Here is a 19,795-nt window from a genome sequence, read left to right as displayed (position 1 = left end):
AGTCTTCTGCCGACATCAAAGTCTTCTACCGACATCCAAGTCTTCTACCGACATCCAAGTCTTCTGCCGACATTCAAGTCTTCTGTCGACATCAAAGTCTTCTGTTGGTATTCAAGTCTTCTATCGACATCCAAGTCTTCTGCCGATATCGGTCAGCTTGTCTCCCACCATACACGCACCAAATTTCGTACAAAATTTTTTTCATACGATATTTGTTTCATACGATATTATCGGTGTGTCTAATGCCACCTTCAAGGTTGCCATCCATGGACAGATTAAATGCTCTGATATTGGCCCTTTAGACCAATTCAGCAGCTTATCTGCCCATGTGTGGGGGCGTCGAATGGGTAACGATCGGGAAAGCCCGTTGGAGGGCCCCATACACGGGCCAATAAGCTGCCCACTCGGTCTGTCTCCAGCTTTTATCAGCCCGTGTATGGCCACCTTAACAACCTGCCCTGTGTATTCTTCCAGAACTACAGGAGCAACTCTAGGGTTTCTCCATTGAAGTACTGAACAACTCACCCTAATGTGAAGTACATTTCTCTGAATCCATACAAACTCTTATTATAAAGCATAAAAGTCACCGCTATGTCCCAGAAGATGTTTTTATATGCCTGTTATACACAGGAAACTTGCTTTATGGCCCATAAATATACAGTGGTGCATTTGCAATTTATTTTTCAGCAAAGAAGTAGAGATTGGATGACATTGGTACAATCTGGCAGCAGAAATAGAAACTAAATATAAACCAAAATCTCCTGGAATTGTAGTCTCCCATTATGAGTCATTTTTTTTTTACAGTTCCTGATTTACAAAATTGCTCCATTTTGGTTAGTCTGTGTTTGTACAGTCAATATGTGTGAAATTCGGCTGCTGGGTATTTGTGCGGCTCGGAGGCCTAATTAGCGACGTGTGAATACTTCATTGAGCCGCAGTCAGAACAGTGACAAACAGCTCACAATCCTCGTGTCAATAAATCTCACAAGCAGCCTACCTGGAGCCCCGCAGGGATCAAGAAGAGGCCAGACATTTCCTGCTTTTTTTCCCCTGATTTGTTTCTAAATAAAGTAAAGCCAAGGAAGGGACCAGCAAGTCTCGGTTTTAATCACCAGACTGGTCACAAATAAACTTTTTCATCTAGAAATTGCTTTATTTTGTTTTTAAATCCAATGCCAATCCACGATGTTTCTCTAAAGGTCGGAAAAGAACATGAATTCCTCCGGTGCACCCAATCCTTCCCCTCCTATATACAATATAACCCTACTATATCCCCCATGTTGCACAATGAAGGAAAAGCTCACCTTTGCACGTTTTCCCATCCGGCTGCAGAGTAAATCCCACCGGACAGCTGCACCGGACTCCGGTTGCCGTATCTTTGCAGGTTCGATCGCAGCCTCCGTTGTTGACGGCACAAGTTTCTGGGGAATGTAAAATAAAGAGTGAGAATCTTGGAGAAGGGGGGAATGGGAATTAGGGGCACAGACAGGAGAAGCTTTGGATGATGATGAAGAAGCATAAAGCACACAGTAGCCAAGAGCAGTCACACAGGATTCACAGGCTGGAGGAATCAGTTCCATACCTTTATATTAAACACACAGAGACGTCACAATGGAGGAAACTCAACAGCACAATAATCCATCTCAACCAACACTCACATTTCTGCCTCGGTTTATTTATTTAAATGATTTAGATTCGCTTGGATTCTAACCTCCAGGCCCTTTAATGACCTCTCCCATTCCCTCTTGTCACCCTCCCAACCTCACCTAGAACATTCCAAATTCCAACACCCAGTCTCTGGAATCCCTAGGCTGAAAGCCACACACTCTTTCAGGATCCGCTGCAGAACATTCTCCCAATACACAGACTCGCAGGTAGACTCTGGGAACAAACAAAACTTCACTCGTATCAAAATATCTGCCTCTAAAAAAGAAAACCAAGTGGCTTGTGCTGGAGGAATGTTTTCCATGTATTCATCACTACATCCAGGAAAGTGCGGCCATAGTAAGAGGTGGTTGTTGTATCTTACCAGTGCACTGGGTGTGCTTGGGTGCAAGTCCATAGCAGAGGTGAAGGGGGTGCATGTCTATAGCATGAAGCCAAAAAGAATGACAGAGAAAATATCTTTTGGAAAAAATTTGGAGTTGATGGCAAAAAAAAAAGATTAATGCTGTATAAATCATAGACACAACAAGATCTGTGAGATGGGAGTGACTGGATCTAATTGCCGGCCAAACACCCACATAGTCTTCATCAAAAGCCTTTGGCCAGTTTGGGGAAATACAGCGAGCCTAGTTTTTAGCAGACGGACAAGTCACTGGGGAACAATAGCAACACCGGGCAGCTATTTATCAGGTAATTTGAAAATCCCATTGGCCGAGGTCCAAATCAGCGAGTTCTCATCTGATGAAGTTCCGAGTATAGGACCAATATTTAACCCCAAGGCCAAAGATTGGATCCGATTTATTTGGCCCTGTGCCAAATTGTGCCCAGATCAACTCATTAGGCAGATCTTCTATTATATTATATATTATATTAGATGGATACTAGTCGATGGGCTTAAAGGGGAAGGACAGAGTTCAGTAGAGGATGTGAGAGTCAGATGGTGTTGGGGTGATGTGTTAGATATCAGGGTGTTGCCTTGTGTTACATGAGCAAGTTTCACTGAATGTTGCAGCCAAAGCACTGGGGTGAAATGTGTCACCTTCAATAAACAGTTTTCAGGTCTAACGAAGTCAAATAAAATAATGATTAGGTAGTAGTGAATGGAGAAATAAGCCCTATTATTAATTTCTGTGATTCCAACCACAGAGCAAATGAGTAGGGACAACAGAAAGAGGCCATCGATATGCACGGCCTGTCCCGTGGTCTCTGTCTGTTTGGCCAATGGAAGGTCAGACAGTACATTTAGTCTCCAAACCTGCACAAAATGGAATTATAAATGGAATTTGGTGATATTGCTTTAAATATGACTTGTTTAGCTTTGCTCATAGTCTGTACAGAGAGATCCCATAAACTGTGGCAGCATAGGTATTCCCTGTACTAAGCACAATTCAGCAGGAACAGCCCCTAAGTTTGCTCATAGTCTGTACAGAGAGATCCCATAAAACTATGGCACATAGGTATTCCCTGTACTAAGCACAATTCAGCAGGAACAGCCCCTAAGTTTGCTCATAGTCTGTACAGAGAGATCCCATAAAACTATGGCACATAGGTATTCCTCTGTACTAAGCACAATTCAGCAGGAACAGTCCCTAAGTTTGCTCATAGTCTGTACAGAGAGATCCCATAAAACTATGGCAGCATAGGTATTCCCTGTACTAAGCACAATTCAGCAGGAACAGCCCCTAAGTTTGCTCATAGTCTGTACAGAGAGATCCCATAAAACTATGGCAGCATAGGTATTCCCTGTACTAAGCACAATTCAGCAGGAACAGTCCCTAAGTTTGCTCATAGTCTGTACAGAGAGATCCCATAAAACTATGGCAGCATAGGTATTCTCCTGTACTAAGCACAATTCAGCAGGAACAGTCCCCTAAGTTTGCTCATAGTCTGTACAGAGAGATCCCATAAAACTATGGCAGCATAGGTATTCTCCTGTACTAAGCACAATTCAGCAGGAACAGTCCCCTAAGTTTGCTCATAGTCTGTACAGAGAGATCCCATAAAACTATGGCACATAGGTATTCCCTGTACTAAGCACAATTCAGCAGAAACAGTCCCTAAGTTTGCTCATAGTCTGTACAGAGAGATCCCATAAAACTATGGCACATAGGTATTCCTCTGTACTAAGCACAATTCAGCAGGAACAGTCCCTAAGTTTGCTCATAGTCTGTACAGAGAGATCCCATAAAACTATGGTAGCATAGGTATTCCCTGTACTAAGCACAATTCAGCAGGAACAGCCCCTAAGTTTGCTCATAGTCTGTACAGAAAGATCCCATAAAACTATGGCAGTATAGGTATTCCCCTGTACTAAGCAAAATTCAGCAGGAACAGCCTCCTAATTTGCCTGTACTAAGATAACATAAAACAATACCAGGCCCAGACCCCTAAACTAAATTACTGCATGTATACTAAGACACTATTTAGGAAGCAGCAGAATGCTTAAAAAATGAAACCCTACATAGACCCCCACTCCCCCCCAACCTAAAGCTGCCCGTAGACGCAAAGATCCAATCATACGAATCATCATACGATGGGACTTCCCCATCTCCCGACCTGCCACTAACCATTCAGATGAAATAAAGTACAAAAGAACAGATCAGCCATGTTCTGCCCCTGACAGTAATCGTACGATACTTATGTCTGACAAAAGCTGGTGACAGTCTCCCACTGAAAATCGTACGATCGCCAATACACGCAGAGATATTATCGGCAGCCGACAGAAATCTATTAACCTGTCCCATCGACCAAACGACGATCTCCGCCGAACGAAAAATGTCGGGACTCTCCACACACGGTCCGAAAAGCGCATGAATCCTCGATTCGTATGATCAGATATTTGTGTCTATCTATGGCCAGCTTTAGAGTTACTCCAGGCAAATGCCCCTAAGACTTTACTTACCCCTCCTTGCAGATTCTGTCCAGCGGAGTTCACGGGCGCCATCTTCAGCCGATTCGGTAATCTTCAGAATGAGACCGGCACTTCTGCAATTGTCATGAGTTTCGCCGCATGGGCAGCTCCATCTGCGCATGCGCCAAATGTACTTACTTCTCGAAGATTACCGAAGAGAAGATGGCGCCCATGAACTCTGCACAGAATCTGCATGGAGGGGTAAATAAAGTCTTAGGGGCATTCGCCTGGGGTAACACTTAGGCTGGGGGGAGGAGGGAGGGGGCTCTATGAAGGGTAGGAGGGTAGGGTTATTTTAACTTTAGGGTTTAGTTCTCCTTTAAGGTGGATGCTGTGTGTATAGCGAGAAAACATTTACTGAAATGATTGCATAGCAAAAGGACTTTTTGGCTCCTTTTAACCTTTCTCATCCTATAAGTGTATGTTGCCTTGCTGAGTATGAGGGTATAGCTTATTGTGTGCCCAGAACATTCCTTCTCTGTATATTTGTATTTATACATATGGGAGGAGGAGGTGCCATATTGATTCCCTTAGACAGTACAGTATGAGGGTATAGCTTATTGTGTGCCCAGAACATTCCTTCTCTGTATATTTGTATTTATACATATGGGAGGAGGGAGGTGCCATATTGATTCCCTTAGACAGTACAGTATGAGGGTATAGCTTATTGTGTGCCCAGAACATTCCTTCTCTGTATATTTGTATTTATACATATGGAGGAGGAGGTGTCATATTGATTCCCTTAGACAGTACAGTATGAGGGTATAGCTTATTGTGTGCCAGAACATTCCTTCTCTGTATATTTGTATTTATACATATGGGAGGAGGAGGTGCCATATTGATTCCCTTAGACAGTACAGTATGAGGGTATAGCTTATTGTGTGCCCAGAACATTCCTTCTCTGTATATTTCTATTTATACATATGGGAGGAGGAGGAGGTGCCATATTGATTCCCTTAGACAGTACAGTATGAGGGTATAGCTTATTGTGTGCCCAGAACATTCCTTCTCTGTATATTTGTATTTATACATATGGGAGGAGGAGGTGCCATATTGATTCCCTTAGACAGTACAGTATGAGGGTATAGCTTATTGTGTGCCCAGAACATTCCTTCTCTGTATATTTGTATTTATACATATGGGAGGAGGGAGGTGCCATATTGATTCCCTTAGACAGTACAGTATGAGGGTATAGCTTATTGTGTGCCCAGAACATTCCTTCTCTGTATATTTGTATTTATACATATGGGAGGAGGAGGTGCCATATTGATTCCCTTAGACAGTACAGTATGAGGGTAAAGCTTATTGTGTGCCCAGAACATTCCTTCTCTGTATATTTGTATTTATACATATGGGAGGAGGAGGTGCCATATTGATTCCCTTAGATAGTACAGTGTCAGGGTATAGCTTATTGTGTGCCCAGAACATTCCTTCTCTGTATATTTGTATTTATACATATGGGAGGAGGTGCCATATTGATTCCCTTAGACAGTACAGTGTGAGGGTATAGCTTATTGTGTGCCTAGAACATTCCTTCTCTGTATATTTGTATTTATACATATGGGAGGAGGTGCCATATTGATTCCCTTAGACAGTACAGTATGAGCGTATAGCTTATTGTGTGCCCAGAACATTCCTTCTCTGTATATTTGTATTTATACATATGGGAGGAGGAGGTGCCATATTGATTCCCTTAGACAGTACAGTATGAGGGTATAGCTAATTGTGTGCCCAGAGCATTCCTTCTCTGTATATTTGTATTTATACATATGGGAGGAGGTGCCATATTGATTCCCTTAGACAGTACAGTATGAGGGTATAGCTTATTGTGTGCCCAGAACATTCCTTCTCTGTATATTTGTATTTATACATATGGGAGGAGGTGCCATATTGATTCCCTTAGACAGTACAGTATGAGGGTATAGCTTATTGTGTGCCCAGAACATTCCTTCTCTGTATATTTGTATTTATACATATGGGAGGAGGAGGTGCCATATTGATTCCCTTAGACAGTACAGTATGAGGGTATAGCTTATTGTGTGCCCAGAACATTCCTTCTCTGTATATTTGTATTTATACATATGGGAGGAGGTGCCATATTGATTCCCTTAGACAGTACAGTATGAGCGTATAGCTTATTGTGTGCCCAGAACATTCCTTCTCTGTATATTTGTATTTATACATATGGGAGGAGGAGGTGCCATATTGATTCCCTTAGACAGTACAGTATGAGGGTAAAGCTTATTGTGTGCCCAGAACATTCCTTCTCTGTATATTTGTATTTATACATATGGGAGGAGGAGGTGCCATATTGATTCCCTTAGATAGTACAGTGTCAGGGTATAGCTTATTGTGTGCCCAGAACATTCCTTCTCTGTATATTTGTATTTATACATATGGGAGGAGGTGCCATATTGATTCCCTTAGACAGTACAGTGTGAGGGTATAGCTTATTGTGTGCCTAGAACATTCCTTCTCTGTATATTTGTATTTATACATATGGGAGGAGGTGCCATATTGATTCCCTTAGACAGTACAGTATGAGGGTATAGCTTATTGTGTGCCCAGAACATTCCTTCTCTGTATATTTGTATTTATACATATGGGAGGAGGAGGTGCCATATTGATTCCCTTAGACAGTACAGTATGAGGGTATAGCTTATTGTGTGCCCAGAACATTCCTTCTCTGTATATCTGTATTTATACATATGGGAGGAGGAGGTGCCATATTGATTCCCTTAGACCAGGGATCCCCAACCTTTAGAACCCGTGAGCAACATTCAGAAGTAAAAGGAGTTGGGGAGCAACACTAGTATGAAAAATGTTCTTGGGGTGCCAAATAAGGGCTGTGATTGGCCATTTAATAGCCCCTATGGGGATTGTCAACCAACATTGAGGCTCTGTTTTGCAGTACAACTGGTTTATATGCAACTAAAACTTGCCTCCAAGCCTGGAATTTAAAAATAATCACCTGCTTTGATGCCACTGGGAGCAACATCCAAGGGGTTGGAGAGCAACATGTTGCTCGCGAGCTACTGGTTGGGGATCACTGCCTTAGACAGTACATTATGAGGGTATAGCTTATTGTGTGCCCAGAACATTCCTTCTCTGTATATTTGTATTTATACATATGGGAGGAGGAGGTGCCATATTGATTCCCTTAGACAGTACAGTATGAGGGTATAGCTTATTGTGTGCCCAGAACATTCCTTCTCTGTATATTTGTATTTATACATATGGGAGGAGGAGGTGCCATATTGATTCCCTTAGACAGTACAGTATGAGGGTATAGCTTATTGTGTGCCCAGAACATTCCTTCTCTGTATATTTGTATTTATACATATGGGAGGAGGAGGTGCCATATTGATTCCCTTAGACAGTACAGTATGAGGGTATAGCTTATTGTGTGCCCAGAACATTCCTTCTCTGTATATTTGTATTTATACATATGGGAGGAGGAGGTGCCATATTGATTCCCTTAGACAGTACAGTATGAGGGTATAGCTTATTGTGTGCCCAGAACATTCCTTCTCTGTATATTTGTATTTATACATATGGGAGGAGGAGGTGCCATATTGATTCCCTTAGACAGTACAGTATGAGGGTATAGCTTATTGTGTGCCCAGAACATTCCTTCTCTGTATATTTGTATTTATACATATGGGAGGAGGAGGTGCCATATTGATTCCCTTAGACAGTACAGTATGAGGGTATAGCTTATTGTGTGCCCAGAACATTCCTTCTCTGTATATTTGTATTTATACATATGGGAGGAGGGAGGTGCCATATTAATTCCCTTAGACAGTACAGTATGAGGGCATAGCTTATTTTGTGCCCAGAACATTCCTTCTCTGTATATTTGTATTTATACATATGGGAGGAGGAGGTGCCATATTGATTCCCTTAGACAATACATTTTATTTTATTTTTTATACTTTTTTAATTATTTTCCTTCTTCTCCTGACTATTTCCACCTTTCAAATGGGGAGTCACTGACCCCATCTAAAAAACAAATGCTCTGTAATAGTGATGTGCGGGCCGACCCGATACCCACGGGTTTGGGTCGAACTCGCACTGCTCCTTGCGGGTGGCCACCTTCAAATGCCGGCTTCCAACTTCCAGGTTCCAGTTTTATAGTCTCGTGTCTGCTCGCCCCTCCCCTTTTGTGACATCATTGTGACATCATCAGAAGGGCGGGTCTATAAAAGGACCCCAGAAGCGCAGGTGCGGGCAGGCCTGGGCTGGAGCAGGGCTGGTTAGGGTCGGGTGCGGGTCAGGAAAACCCTGACCTGCACATCACTACTCTGTAAGGCTACAAATGTATTGTTATTGTTACTTTTTATTCCTCATCTTCCTATTCAGGCCTCTCCTATTCATATTCCAGTCTCTCATTCAAATCAGTGCATGGTTGCTAGGGTAATCTGGACCCTAGCAACCACATGGCTGAAATTACAAACTGGAGAGCTGCTGAATAAAAAGCTAAATAACCCCGAAACCACAAATGATAAAAAATTAAAACCAATTGCAACTTGTCTCAAAATATCCCTCTCTACATCATACTAACAGTTAATTTTAAAGGTGAACAACCCCTTTAATTGTAATGGCTGTCTGGCATGATGTGTGTTTAGCGGAGTGTTACATTTAAATGATCAGTAGTTTGGATGTACCCAGCTCTGGGGGAGCTAATCAAACTGTATATGGGAAACTATGAGCAGAATAAGTTCTACTGGAGCAGTACAATCCATCTTTTGGGCAGTTCTGGTTGAACTGAAAGGCCCTCTCATAGGTAGAACTTTAGTAACATTCCCTTTTGGAGGGGAAACTATAGGAAACCAACTGAACTAAAATAAAGTGTTTGAAGGTGAACCACCCCTTTACATTTAAAAAGATATTCTTACCCCATTGGGCCAGTATCTTTTTATGACTGGTACCGATACTTTTGGCTCATGAAAAATATCTTTTTTCCCTATGTAACAATGTATTCATGATTGTCTGACGTGTAAACCTCTCTCCTTGAGATTTGCATCAGGAATAAAGGATGGGGAGTTAGTGCTTGGGACTGCTGCTCAGCTGCGCTGAGTTCTAACACTGAAATGAAAATGAATGTGTTTCAAAAGCTAAAAGAACTGATATATACGGTCAGGAGAATGAAATCCACGTGTATGTGCCATAGATCTGCTGCATTAATAAAAATGTAGAGGTGCAAGGGGGTTGGTGGCGGCCATATTGAGCTGCTTGATAGACTCATCTCAGTTACATGGAGGTTATCACCAACTAGAAGCAAGTCGCTCTGGATTTTACTAACTGGTACCGTTGAACGGGGCAGTATTGGGGGAGTGTGGGGGTGATATCCGCTTGTCAATTAAATAGCAACACCTTCTGTATTCCCAGCTTGATCATCAATATATCTGCCCCTTTCACTAAAGGTGGCCATACACTATAAGATCCACTCATTTGGCGAGATCCTGATATGCCCACGAAAGGCAGGGCAATATTGGGCTAATCCGATCGCTTTGCCCAAGTTACCGCATTCAGCCCTAGGACCAAACAATCAGATTATAACTATAGGAATGGGCACTAACGGGACAAGGACCGCATCAACTAGCCCTGATCGTAGGGAAAATTAAACCTTCCCGATCTATAGTATATCCGGATGATTTTTAGCCGGATATTGGTCGGTGAGGCCCATTGGAAGGCCCCATACACCGGCAGATAATCTGCTGAATCAGTCTACCTGTGTATGGCCACCTTTAGAATGTTCTCTCTTGCTTGTCATCATTTTACTTCCCATATTTAAACTACATTTACATGACAGGACTGTATTACATTGACAAATACAAATATATATATATATAGCAAGAAAGAATGCCTTACACAGCATGCAGTTGTCTTCTGCTGCTGAAAAAGAACATTTTTGGTTGCTACGGCCTCAGATTCTACCACCAGATGTTTAAAAATGATTTCCATTTTCTGTGTAATACTAAAACAGTCGCTTGTACTTGATCCCAACTAAGATATAATTAATCCTTATTGGAGGCAAAACCAGCCTATTGGGTTTATTTCATGTTTATATGATTTTCTAGTAGACTTAAGGTATGAAGCTCCAAATTACATAAAGATCCCTTATCCGTAAACCCCCAGGTCCAGGGCTTTCTGGATAACAGGTCCTGAGCTTTCTGGATAACAGGTCCCATGCCTGTAATAAAACAGTAGCTTGTACTTGATCCCAACTAAGATATAATTAATCCTTATTGGAAGCAAAACCAGCCTATTGGGGTTATTTAATGTTTACATGATTTTCTAGTAGACTTAAGGTATGAAGATCCAAATGACAGAAATATCCATTATCCGGAAAGCCCCAGGCCCCTAGGATACAGCACATGCATTACGGAATATAAGGACGTAGTTATAGGCCTATCAGAACGAAATGTCCCTTTGTAACCATCCGGGTGCAACAAAAAGTCAAAATATTGCAACAGTCAAATGAAAGTGAGATAAGCAAATGGGTTTACCGGTTTGGGTGGTCATCTCAGCTGAACCAGACGATGACACTGGAATAGAAGATCGTAAACTAAAATAAGCTTGCAGGAGAAAGTTTCAAGGGGGGAAAAGGTTTAGAAATGTCCCAGGTGTAATGGGATCAAATAAAATATTCTTGCTGTGCATTAATGTGACACTATCACCTTCTGCTTTACCATTTATTCATGTTGTACTTAAAATATATAGTTGCGTCTCATTGTCTGAAGTCAATACGTCATTCTTTTATTCCTCTTTTCTAATGGGACATATTGTACAAAACGAGTTATTAGGCCCATTTTGCCCCTTACATTTCCAGGTGAGCAGGTAAAGTTCTGGTCTTGAGAGAACGTGTAGTTAAAGACCAAAACAATCCCCTTACTCTTGGGGGTTCCAATGGGTCATCATCCCACCAGGCTTTTCATTCTGAAGCTCCATTGCTCATCGCCGCATAAAGCAAAATACAAATTCATTGCAGAGTTCAATGGCAAAGCTTCCCCTTACATAACAAATATACAAGTATTGAATACATCAAACGGATCCATATATTTTGAGTACATCACATAAAAGTAATAAAGGTGATAGACGCCCAACAAAGTGAAACTCAAGGGCATGTTGGACACATTTACCACTGCTGAGGCCTGAATCCTGTCTTGTCTTATAAATGGGATAAAATGAAGGAATATCTCACAGAACTTGCCATGTTTTATATTCTTAACTTCCAAACCAACAATGACCTCTAAGCGGCTCTGGGATAATGGGAATTGTCACATGATGGGAGTAGGGTGTTATACCTGGGTCTCACAGTACACACTGATGTTATGCCAAGAGCATACGTTAATATATAAGATTAATATATAATATATAAAGATTATGTATTTTTTGCATATCTTGGAGAGGGACTGTTTTAGGGGGCAAGAAAAGCAGTACATAAAGAATAAGGAACCACAGATGTACCCTGCCAAGACAGAGGGGAAGGTGAAGGGTAAATACAGAATGAGGAACCACAGATGGACCCTGTCCAGACAGAGGGGATGGTGAGGGGCACATACAGAATGAGGAACCACAGATGGACCCTACCCAGATATTGGGGAAGGTGATGGGTAAATACAGAATGAGGAACCACAGATGGACCCTGCCCAGACAGAAGGGAAGGTGAGGGACACATACGGAATGAGGAACCACAGATGGAGCCTGCCCAGACAGAGGGGAAGGTGAGGGGTAAATACAGAATGAGGAACCACAGATGGACCCTGCCCAGACAGAAGGGAAGGTGAGGGACACATACAGAATGAGGAACCACAGATGGAGCCTGCCCAGACAGAAGGGAAGGTGAGGGACACATACAGAATGAGGAACCACAGATGGAGCCTGCCCAGACAGAAAGGAAGGTGAGGGGTAAATACAGAATGAGGAACCACAGATGGACCCTGTCCAGACAGAAAGGAAGGTGAAGGGAAAATACAGAATGAGGAACCACAGATGGACCCTGCCCAGACAGAAGGGAAGGTGAGAGGTAAATACGGAATGAGGAACCACAGATGGACCCTGCCCAGACAGAAAGGAAGGTGAGGGCACATACAGAATGAGGAACCACAGATGGACCCTGTCCAGACAGAGGGGATGGTGAGGGGCACATACAGAATGAGGAACCACAGATGGACCCTACCCAGATATTGGGGAAGGTGATGGGTAAATACAGAATGAGGAACCACAGATGGACCCTGCCCAGACAGAAGGGAAGGTGAGGGACACATACGGAATGAGGAACCACAGATGGAGCCTGCCCAGACAGAGGGGAAGGTGAGGGGTAAATACAGAATGAGGAACCACAGATGGACCCTGCCCAGACAGAAGGGAAGGTGAGGGACACATACAGAATGAGGAACCACAGATGGAGCCTGCCCAGACAGAAAGGAAGGTGAGGGGTAAATACAGAATGAGGAACCACAGATGGACCCTGTCCAGACAGAAAGGAAGGTGAAGGGAAAATACAGAATGAGGAACCACAGATGGACCCTGCCTAGACAGAAGGGAAGGTGAGGGACACATACGGAATAAGGAACCACAGATGGATCCTGCCTAAACTGACAACAATAAATTGTAGACTACAGAGGGTCCCTGCCAACAGAGATGGCAAAGGAACTGGTAGATAGAGAACTGGTCCAAAAACTACAAACACACCCTGCCCAGAGAGGACAATGTAAATATGTTCGGAATGAGTAACCACAAATATACCTTTCTCAGGTAGGACAGTGGGAGTGCTACATGGAGAATTGATAACCACTGAAGAAGAGCCCTTCATTTGCTGATACAAATGAGAATCATTCACTGGATCAGTGGCAAAACTTACTGCATATGCCCCCCCCCCCAAAAAAAGAAATCTTCAGAGAGCCTGGTGTATACTGTAATACCTAACTGCCCCATCTGCAGGACGAAGAGCAGATAGAGGAGCAAAGTAGTCTGGGCCCCACATCCTTCCTAAACAATGACACCACTGCCTGTGATTAGCTCTATGTCATACAAAGAGCATTTCATTAGTCCCCTTTATCCCCTTATTCAGAATGCTCGGGACCTGGGGTTGGGTCTTTATGCCTTAAGTCTACTAGAAATTCATTTAAACATGAAATAAACCCAATAGGCTGGTTTTGCTTCCAATAAGGATTAATTATATCTTAGTTGGGATCAAGTACAAGCTACTGTTTTATTATTACACAGAAAAAGGAAATCATTTTTTAAAATTTGGATTATTTGGATAAAATGGAGTCTATGGGAGCCATTCCGTAATTCAGAGCATTCTGGATATTGGGTTTCCGGATAAGGGATCCTATACCTGTATTGTACAGTGAAAAGCTTCATGCGCACAGTTAAAGTATTGCAGTGCCAGTTGCTGAGTCAGCGTCAAACTGGGGCCCACCAGGTCCCCCCCCCCTCCGCCACCCTCATTGGGCCCCGTCATAAATCGCCCTTCTTCAGTGAGGATTATTTCTTCAGGCGGCAGGAGGGAGGTGAGGAAGGAACAAGACTGGGTTTTTCCCCCCGGTGTCCCAGTCCGACCCTTAGTTTCTTCTCACTGTGGTGTCGGTGTATAAAGTGACAGCTTATATAACCCCCACACATGAAATCCAATACTTACATTTACATATATTTATTTTCTTGTACCTTTAGTCAGTGACTACATGTTTCTGCCTGTATTAATATAACTATTATTATTATTATTATAGTACAACTATTAATCTCAGCTCACCCTTTTATTTCTCCCTTTCATGTGTATTTAGCCCATAAGCCTGCAAAACGGAGAGGGGGCCTCGCTTTTCTCCAAAGACAACTCGAGGTTTTCTTGGCCGGCTCCCCCAGACTGACCTAAAGTCGAGGCTTTAGCTGATCTCTTTGGCTATTGGGAGGCATTCTGTAGGACACAATGCTATTGAATGGCTATTGGCAAAGATCAGAGAGAGTAGGGAAGGTTTACAAACCCGGGAGGCTTAGGATCTGGAGACTCACATTTGGCACGGAATATCATGAAGGAGGGGAGGGAATTGTAGCTCGTCAATGTGACCTTTTCCTTGCTACGTGGAGCCTGGGACGCTTGCAGAAAGGACATAATAAAGCATTTTAGCCCATTCCGTAGACAAACAATTAAACATTTCTTAAGAAGGGAATATTCTCATTTCTGGCCGAGATCCAGTAGAAATGAATAGACACAACAAGGATTTTTCTCTCTCTCTCCCATGTCACGGCTGACTGCTTCTATAGGGTAAAGGGTCAGCTCCTTGGCACAAATAGTCTGAAAGAGGATACGTTTTGTGTTTCTTTTCACAGGGATTTAGCACGCTAATTTGGGGGAAAAATGTTGAACACTCTTCAGCCTACGTGTGTAAATATTGTTCCCATTTAAAGGAAAACTTTAAGCCCCAAAATGAATACTTGAGCAACAGATTGTTTACATCATATTAAGTGGCATATTAAAGAATCTTACTAAACTGGTCTATATATTTAAGTAAATATTGCCCCCATTTTCGTGATGGTCTGTGTGCTGCCTCAGAGATCACCTGGCCAGAAATACTGCAGCTCTAACGGTAACAGGAAAAGATCACCTGACCAGAAATACTGCAGCTCTAACTGTAACAGGAAGAGATCACCTGACCAGAAATACTGCAGCTCTAACTGTAACAGGAAGAGATCATCTGACCAGAAATACTGCAGCTCTAACTGTAACAGGAAGAGATCACCTGACAGGAAATACTGCAGCTTTAACTGTAACAGGAAGAGATCACCTGACCAGAAATACTGCAGCTCTAACTGTAACAGGAAGAGATCACCTGACCAGAAATACTGCAGCTCTAACTGTAACAGGAAGAGATCACCTGACCAGAAATACTGCAGCTCTAACTGTAACAGGAAGAGATCACCTGACCAGAAATACTGCAGCTCTAGCTGTAACAGGAAGAGATCACTTGCGACTTTTGCCAAGTATGGTGGTATGGTCGCACCAGGCTACCAAGGGGCTATATATATACTGTATATCATGTATTACTAATGTAAAAAAATCTATCAATATGGCACCTCCCTCCTCCCATATGTATAAATACAAATATACAGAGAAGGAATGTTCTGGGCACACAATAAGCTATACCCTCATACTGTACTGTCTAAGGGAATCAATATGGCACCTCCTCCTCCCATATGTATAAATACAAATATACAGAGAAGGAATGTTCTGGGCACACAATAAGCTATACCCTCATACTGTACTGTCTAAGGGAATCAATATGGCACCTCCTCCTCCCATATGTATAAATACAAATATACAGAGAAGGAATGTTCTGGGCACACAATAAGCTATACCCTCATACTGTACTGTCTAAGGGAATCAATATGGCACCTCCTCCTCCCATATGTATAAATACAAATATACAGAGAAGGAATGTTCTGGGCACACAGTAAGCTATACCCTCATACTGTACTGTCTAAGGGAATCAATATGGCACCTCCTCCCATATGTATATATACAAATATACAGAGAAGGAATGTTCTGGGCTATTGGGTGAGCCATTGGAACTCACAATGTAAAAGGTGAAGCTGAAAAGTTTGGAGAGTTCTGCTCCTTTATAATCATTAATACATTATATTAAAATTCTTTGGGGTGCTTTTTATTTTATCAGTCAGTCTTTCAGATTCACAACCTAAGTAATCATCCCTTAAAGGGGTGGTCCACCTTTCAGTTAACTTTAAGTATGTTCTAGAATGGCTAATTCTCAGCAGCTTTTCTTCATTTTTTACAGTTTTTGAATTATTTGCCTTCTTCTTCTTCTGACCATTTCCAGCTTTCAAACCGGGGGTCACTGACCCTCATCTAAAACAAATGCTCTTTGAATTGTTATTGCTTCTTTTTATTACTCGTCTGTCTATTCAGGCCTCTCCTTTTCATATTCCAGTTTCTTATTCAAATCAGTGCATGGTTGCTAGGGGAATTTGGACTCTAGCAACCAGATGGCTGAAATTGCAAACTGGAGAGCTGTTGAATAAAACGCTAAATAACTCAAAAACCACAAATAATAAAAAACCAAAACCAATTGCAAATTGTCTGAGAATAGCCCTCTCTGCATTCTAATAAACGTTCATTTAAAGGTGAACAATCCCTTTAAATGGGTTAGAATGTTATAGAAAGGCCAATTCTAAGCAACTTTTCAACTGGGCTTCATTTGTTATAGTTTTTATTTTAATAATTTGCCTTCTTATGACTCTTTCCAGCTTTGAAATGAGGGTCACTGAACCCCCCATCTACAAACATAGGCTCTATAAGGATACAAATGTATTTCTAGTGCTAATTTTTATTAATCGGCTCTTTTCCTATTCATATTCCAGTCTTTTATTTAAAGGGATACTGTCATGGAAATTTTTTTTTTTTTTCAAAATGTATCAATTAATAGTGCTGCTCCAGCAGAATTCTGCACTGAAATCCATTTCTCAAAAGAGCAAACAGATTTTTTTATATTTAATTTTGAAATCTGACATTGGGCTAGACATATTGTCAATTTCCCAGCTGCCCCAAGTCATGTGACTTGTGCTCTGCTAAACTTCAAACACTCTTTACTGCTGTACTGCAAGTTGGAGTGATATCACCCCCTTCCCTCCCCCCCAGCAGCCAAACAAAAGAACAATGTGAAGGTAACCAGATAGCAGCTCCCTAACACAAGATAACAGCTGCCTGGTAGATCTAAGAACAACACTCAATAGTAAAATCCAGGTCCCACTGAGACACATTCAGTTACATTGAGAAGGAAAAACAGCAGCCTGTCAGAAAGCATTTCTCTCCTAAAGTGCAGGCACAAGTCACATGACTGGGGGCAGCTGGGAAATTGCCAAAATGTCTAGCCCCATGTCAGATTTCAAAATTGAATATAAAAAAATCTGTTTGCTCTTTTGAGAAATGGATTTCAGTGCAGAATTCTGCTGGAGCAGCTCTATTAACTGATGTGTTTTGAAAAAAACATGTTTTCCCGTGACAGTATCCCTTTAAATCAGTGCAGGGGGAGCATGTTACCAAATGTAATTTCACATCAAACTTTGCCTTTCAGCCGCCGGGTCCCTTTCAGAAATGCTGGAGACGGTTTCATTTTCAGTTGGGTAACCTACAGATGTGGTCTTTTTATTTGCTGAATTTTACTTTCCCTGTACAGTTTATTTGAACATGCCTGCTCTGTCCTGCCATGCTATTCAAACCTCCACATTCAATCCTAATTGTGACGACTTCAAAGACTGATTGAAAGAAATACAGCATGATGGGAGCCTTCTTTTAATCCTACCCAGAGCTGGAGGGGGACGGGAGGGCTGAATACAGGGCAGGCCTATTACTCGTGGGGGGGGGGGGGGTTACAATACACTACTACAAGGAAGATGGGCTTTAATCCCTTTCAAAGTGGTCCCAACAATGGGAGTACATCAAAGCTGCCAAAACACATCATTTAGAAGTCGGCAAACACGGCCCTTTATTTGTACCTGAATTCCGAATGGGCCGGGTAATACCTTCGTCAACATCATTTCTTAATTTGTTTGTTATGTGTCAGGGGTTGGAGGCTAAACAGCCCGTGATGTTTGTACAAAAGGGGTACAATGTGCTCCCCGTTACATTATGTTCAGGAATCATTCAAGGCTCCCATGGAAAGTATGTGTCACATGAATAATAATGATAAAGGTGCTGTGCAATACACAGGCCCTGTATAAATACGGAGGATGATTCAGGGGGCACATTCATAGATCAGACCCACAAATACTGCCTTGCACACCTGGAGCACAAAGTAAAGGGGAACTAGCATGAAAATGAAAATATAATATAAGCTTCAGCATAATGAAACAAGAAGTTTTCTAAATACAATCAAATAAATATTCTGCATTGTTTCTGAAATAATCAAGTTTATCTTCACTATTCCTCTCTCAGCATCTGTTTCTCTTCATTCTCTCTTCATGCAGCAGTTGGGTGTCAGATATTCACAGTTAGATCCAATATATCTTATAGGGGGGGCTCCTTTTGCCTAGAAGATGTATTAGAGTTCACTCTATTAAACTCACCAGACATCATGCGGGACATTCACTAAGATGTGTAATTGCGCCAGCGTCCGCTTTGCCGCACTTCGCCAGGCGGATTTTCGCCAGCGCTACGCAAATTCACTAAAATCCGAAGTTGCGCTCAGGGGTAGCGTAAGGTTGAGGAGTTGCGCTAGTGTTAATTCGCCAAGCAAAGCGAAGTTACGCTAGCGATGGTTAATTTGCATACGGCGCCAAATTGAAGTTACAATGGAGGAATATGTAGCAGAACTACACAAGCCTGGGAAACCTTCAAAACAGCAAATAAAATGTTTATTTTGCCCTACACATGTGCCCACTGTATAGTTAAGTTGCCATGAGTTAGGAAATGTAAGGGGGAACCCCAAAAAAATTTTCGATCTTTTTCAGCCTATCACCCATAAAAAATGAAAAAACGCCAGTAGAAAATTTTTTAACTTTTTATGAAGCAATCCCTATCTACTCTATTGCACTTCGCCTGGTTGAGGTGGCGAAGGAAGTCTGGCGTAAAAGGTATCATTTGCGCGTTAGTGAATTTGCGTAGTTACGTCCGTTGCGCAAATTCGCCAGGCGTAAGGGTGCGAAGTAACACTAGCGAATTTACACCAGCGTCCGTTAGTGAATCGGCGAATTAACGAAAATGCCCAACGCTGGCGAATTCACGCTAGCGTTAGGCGCTTCGGCGTTTAATGAATTTGCCCCCATGTCTCTCTACATGCAGGATTTGTGCAAAAGGCAGTTATTTTGTTAGAGCTCACTCAAATAACTGATTCCAGCACAAATAATATCTAACAAAATAACTGCCTTTTGCACAAATCCTGCATGTAGAGAGACATGATGTGTGGTGAGTTTAATAGAGTGAGCTCTAATACATCTTCTAGGCAAAAGGAGCCCCCCTATAATATATATTGGATCTAACTGTCAGTGAATATCTGACACCCAACTGCTGCATGAAGAGAGAATGAAGAGAAACAGATGCTGAGAGAGGAATAGTGAAAATAAACTTGATTATTTCAGAAACAGTACAGAATATTTATTTAATTATATTTAGAAAGTTTCATATTTCAGAATGATGAAGCCGTTCCTTTTCACGATAGTTCCCCTAAAAAAAGGGGGGGACTAAAAGATTTTCACAAT

General features: G+C 42.0%; 1 protein-coding gene across 6 annotated transcripts in view; it reads right to left on the bottom strand.

The window, feature by feature from the left end:
* Nucleotides 1–19,795, bottom strand: part of scube1.S (signal peptide, CUB domain, EGF-like 1 S homeolog) — a 140,092-nt gene that overhangs the window by 30,244 nt on the left and 90,053 nt on the right. For 2 of the 6 annotated variants that reach the window (XM_041587859.1, XM_041587861.1), the window contains 3 exons: nt 11,089–11,127; nt 2,030–2,086; nt 1,305–1,421 (listed from right to left, as the gene is read on the bottom strand). In XM_041587859.1, coding sequence (XP_041443793.1) covers nt 1,305–1,421; nt 2,030–2,086; nt 11,089–11,127 — 213 coding nt within the window. The remainder of the gene's footprint in view (nt 1–1,304; nt 1,422–2,029; nt 2,087–11,088; nt 11,128–19,795) is intronic. The other 4 variants (XM_041587860.1, XM_041587863.1, XM_041587862.1 and 1 more) reach the window with 2 other exon arrangements.

The sequence above is a fragment of the Xenopus laevis genome, chromosome 3S (genome assembly GCF_017654675.1).
Source record: "Xenopus laevis strain J_2021 chromosome 3S, Xenopus_laevis_v10.1, whole genome shotgun sequence".
Taxonomy (NCBI): domain Eukaryota; kingdom Metazoa; phylum Chordata; class Amphibia; order Anura; family Pipidae; genus Xenopus; species Xenopus laevis.
The sequence above is the reverse complement of the archived record's forward strand: the minus strand, read 5'-3'. Positions and strand labels throughout refer to the sequence as shown.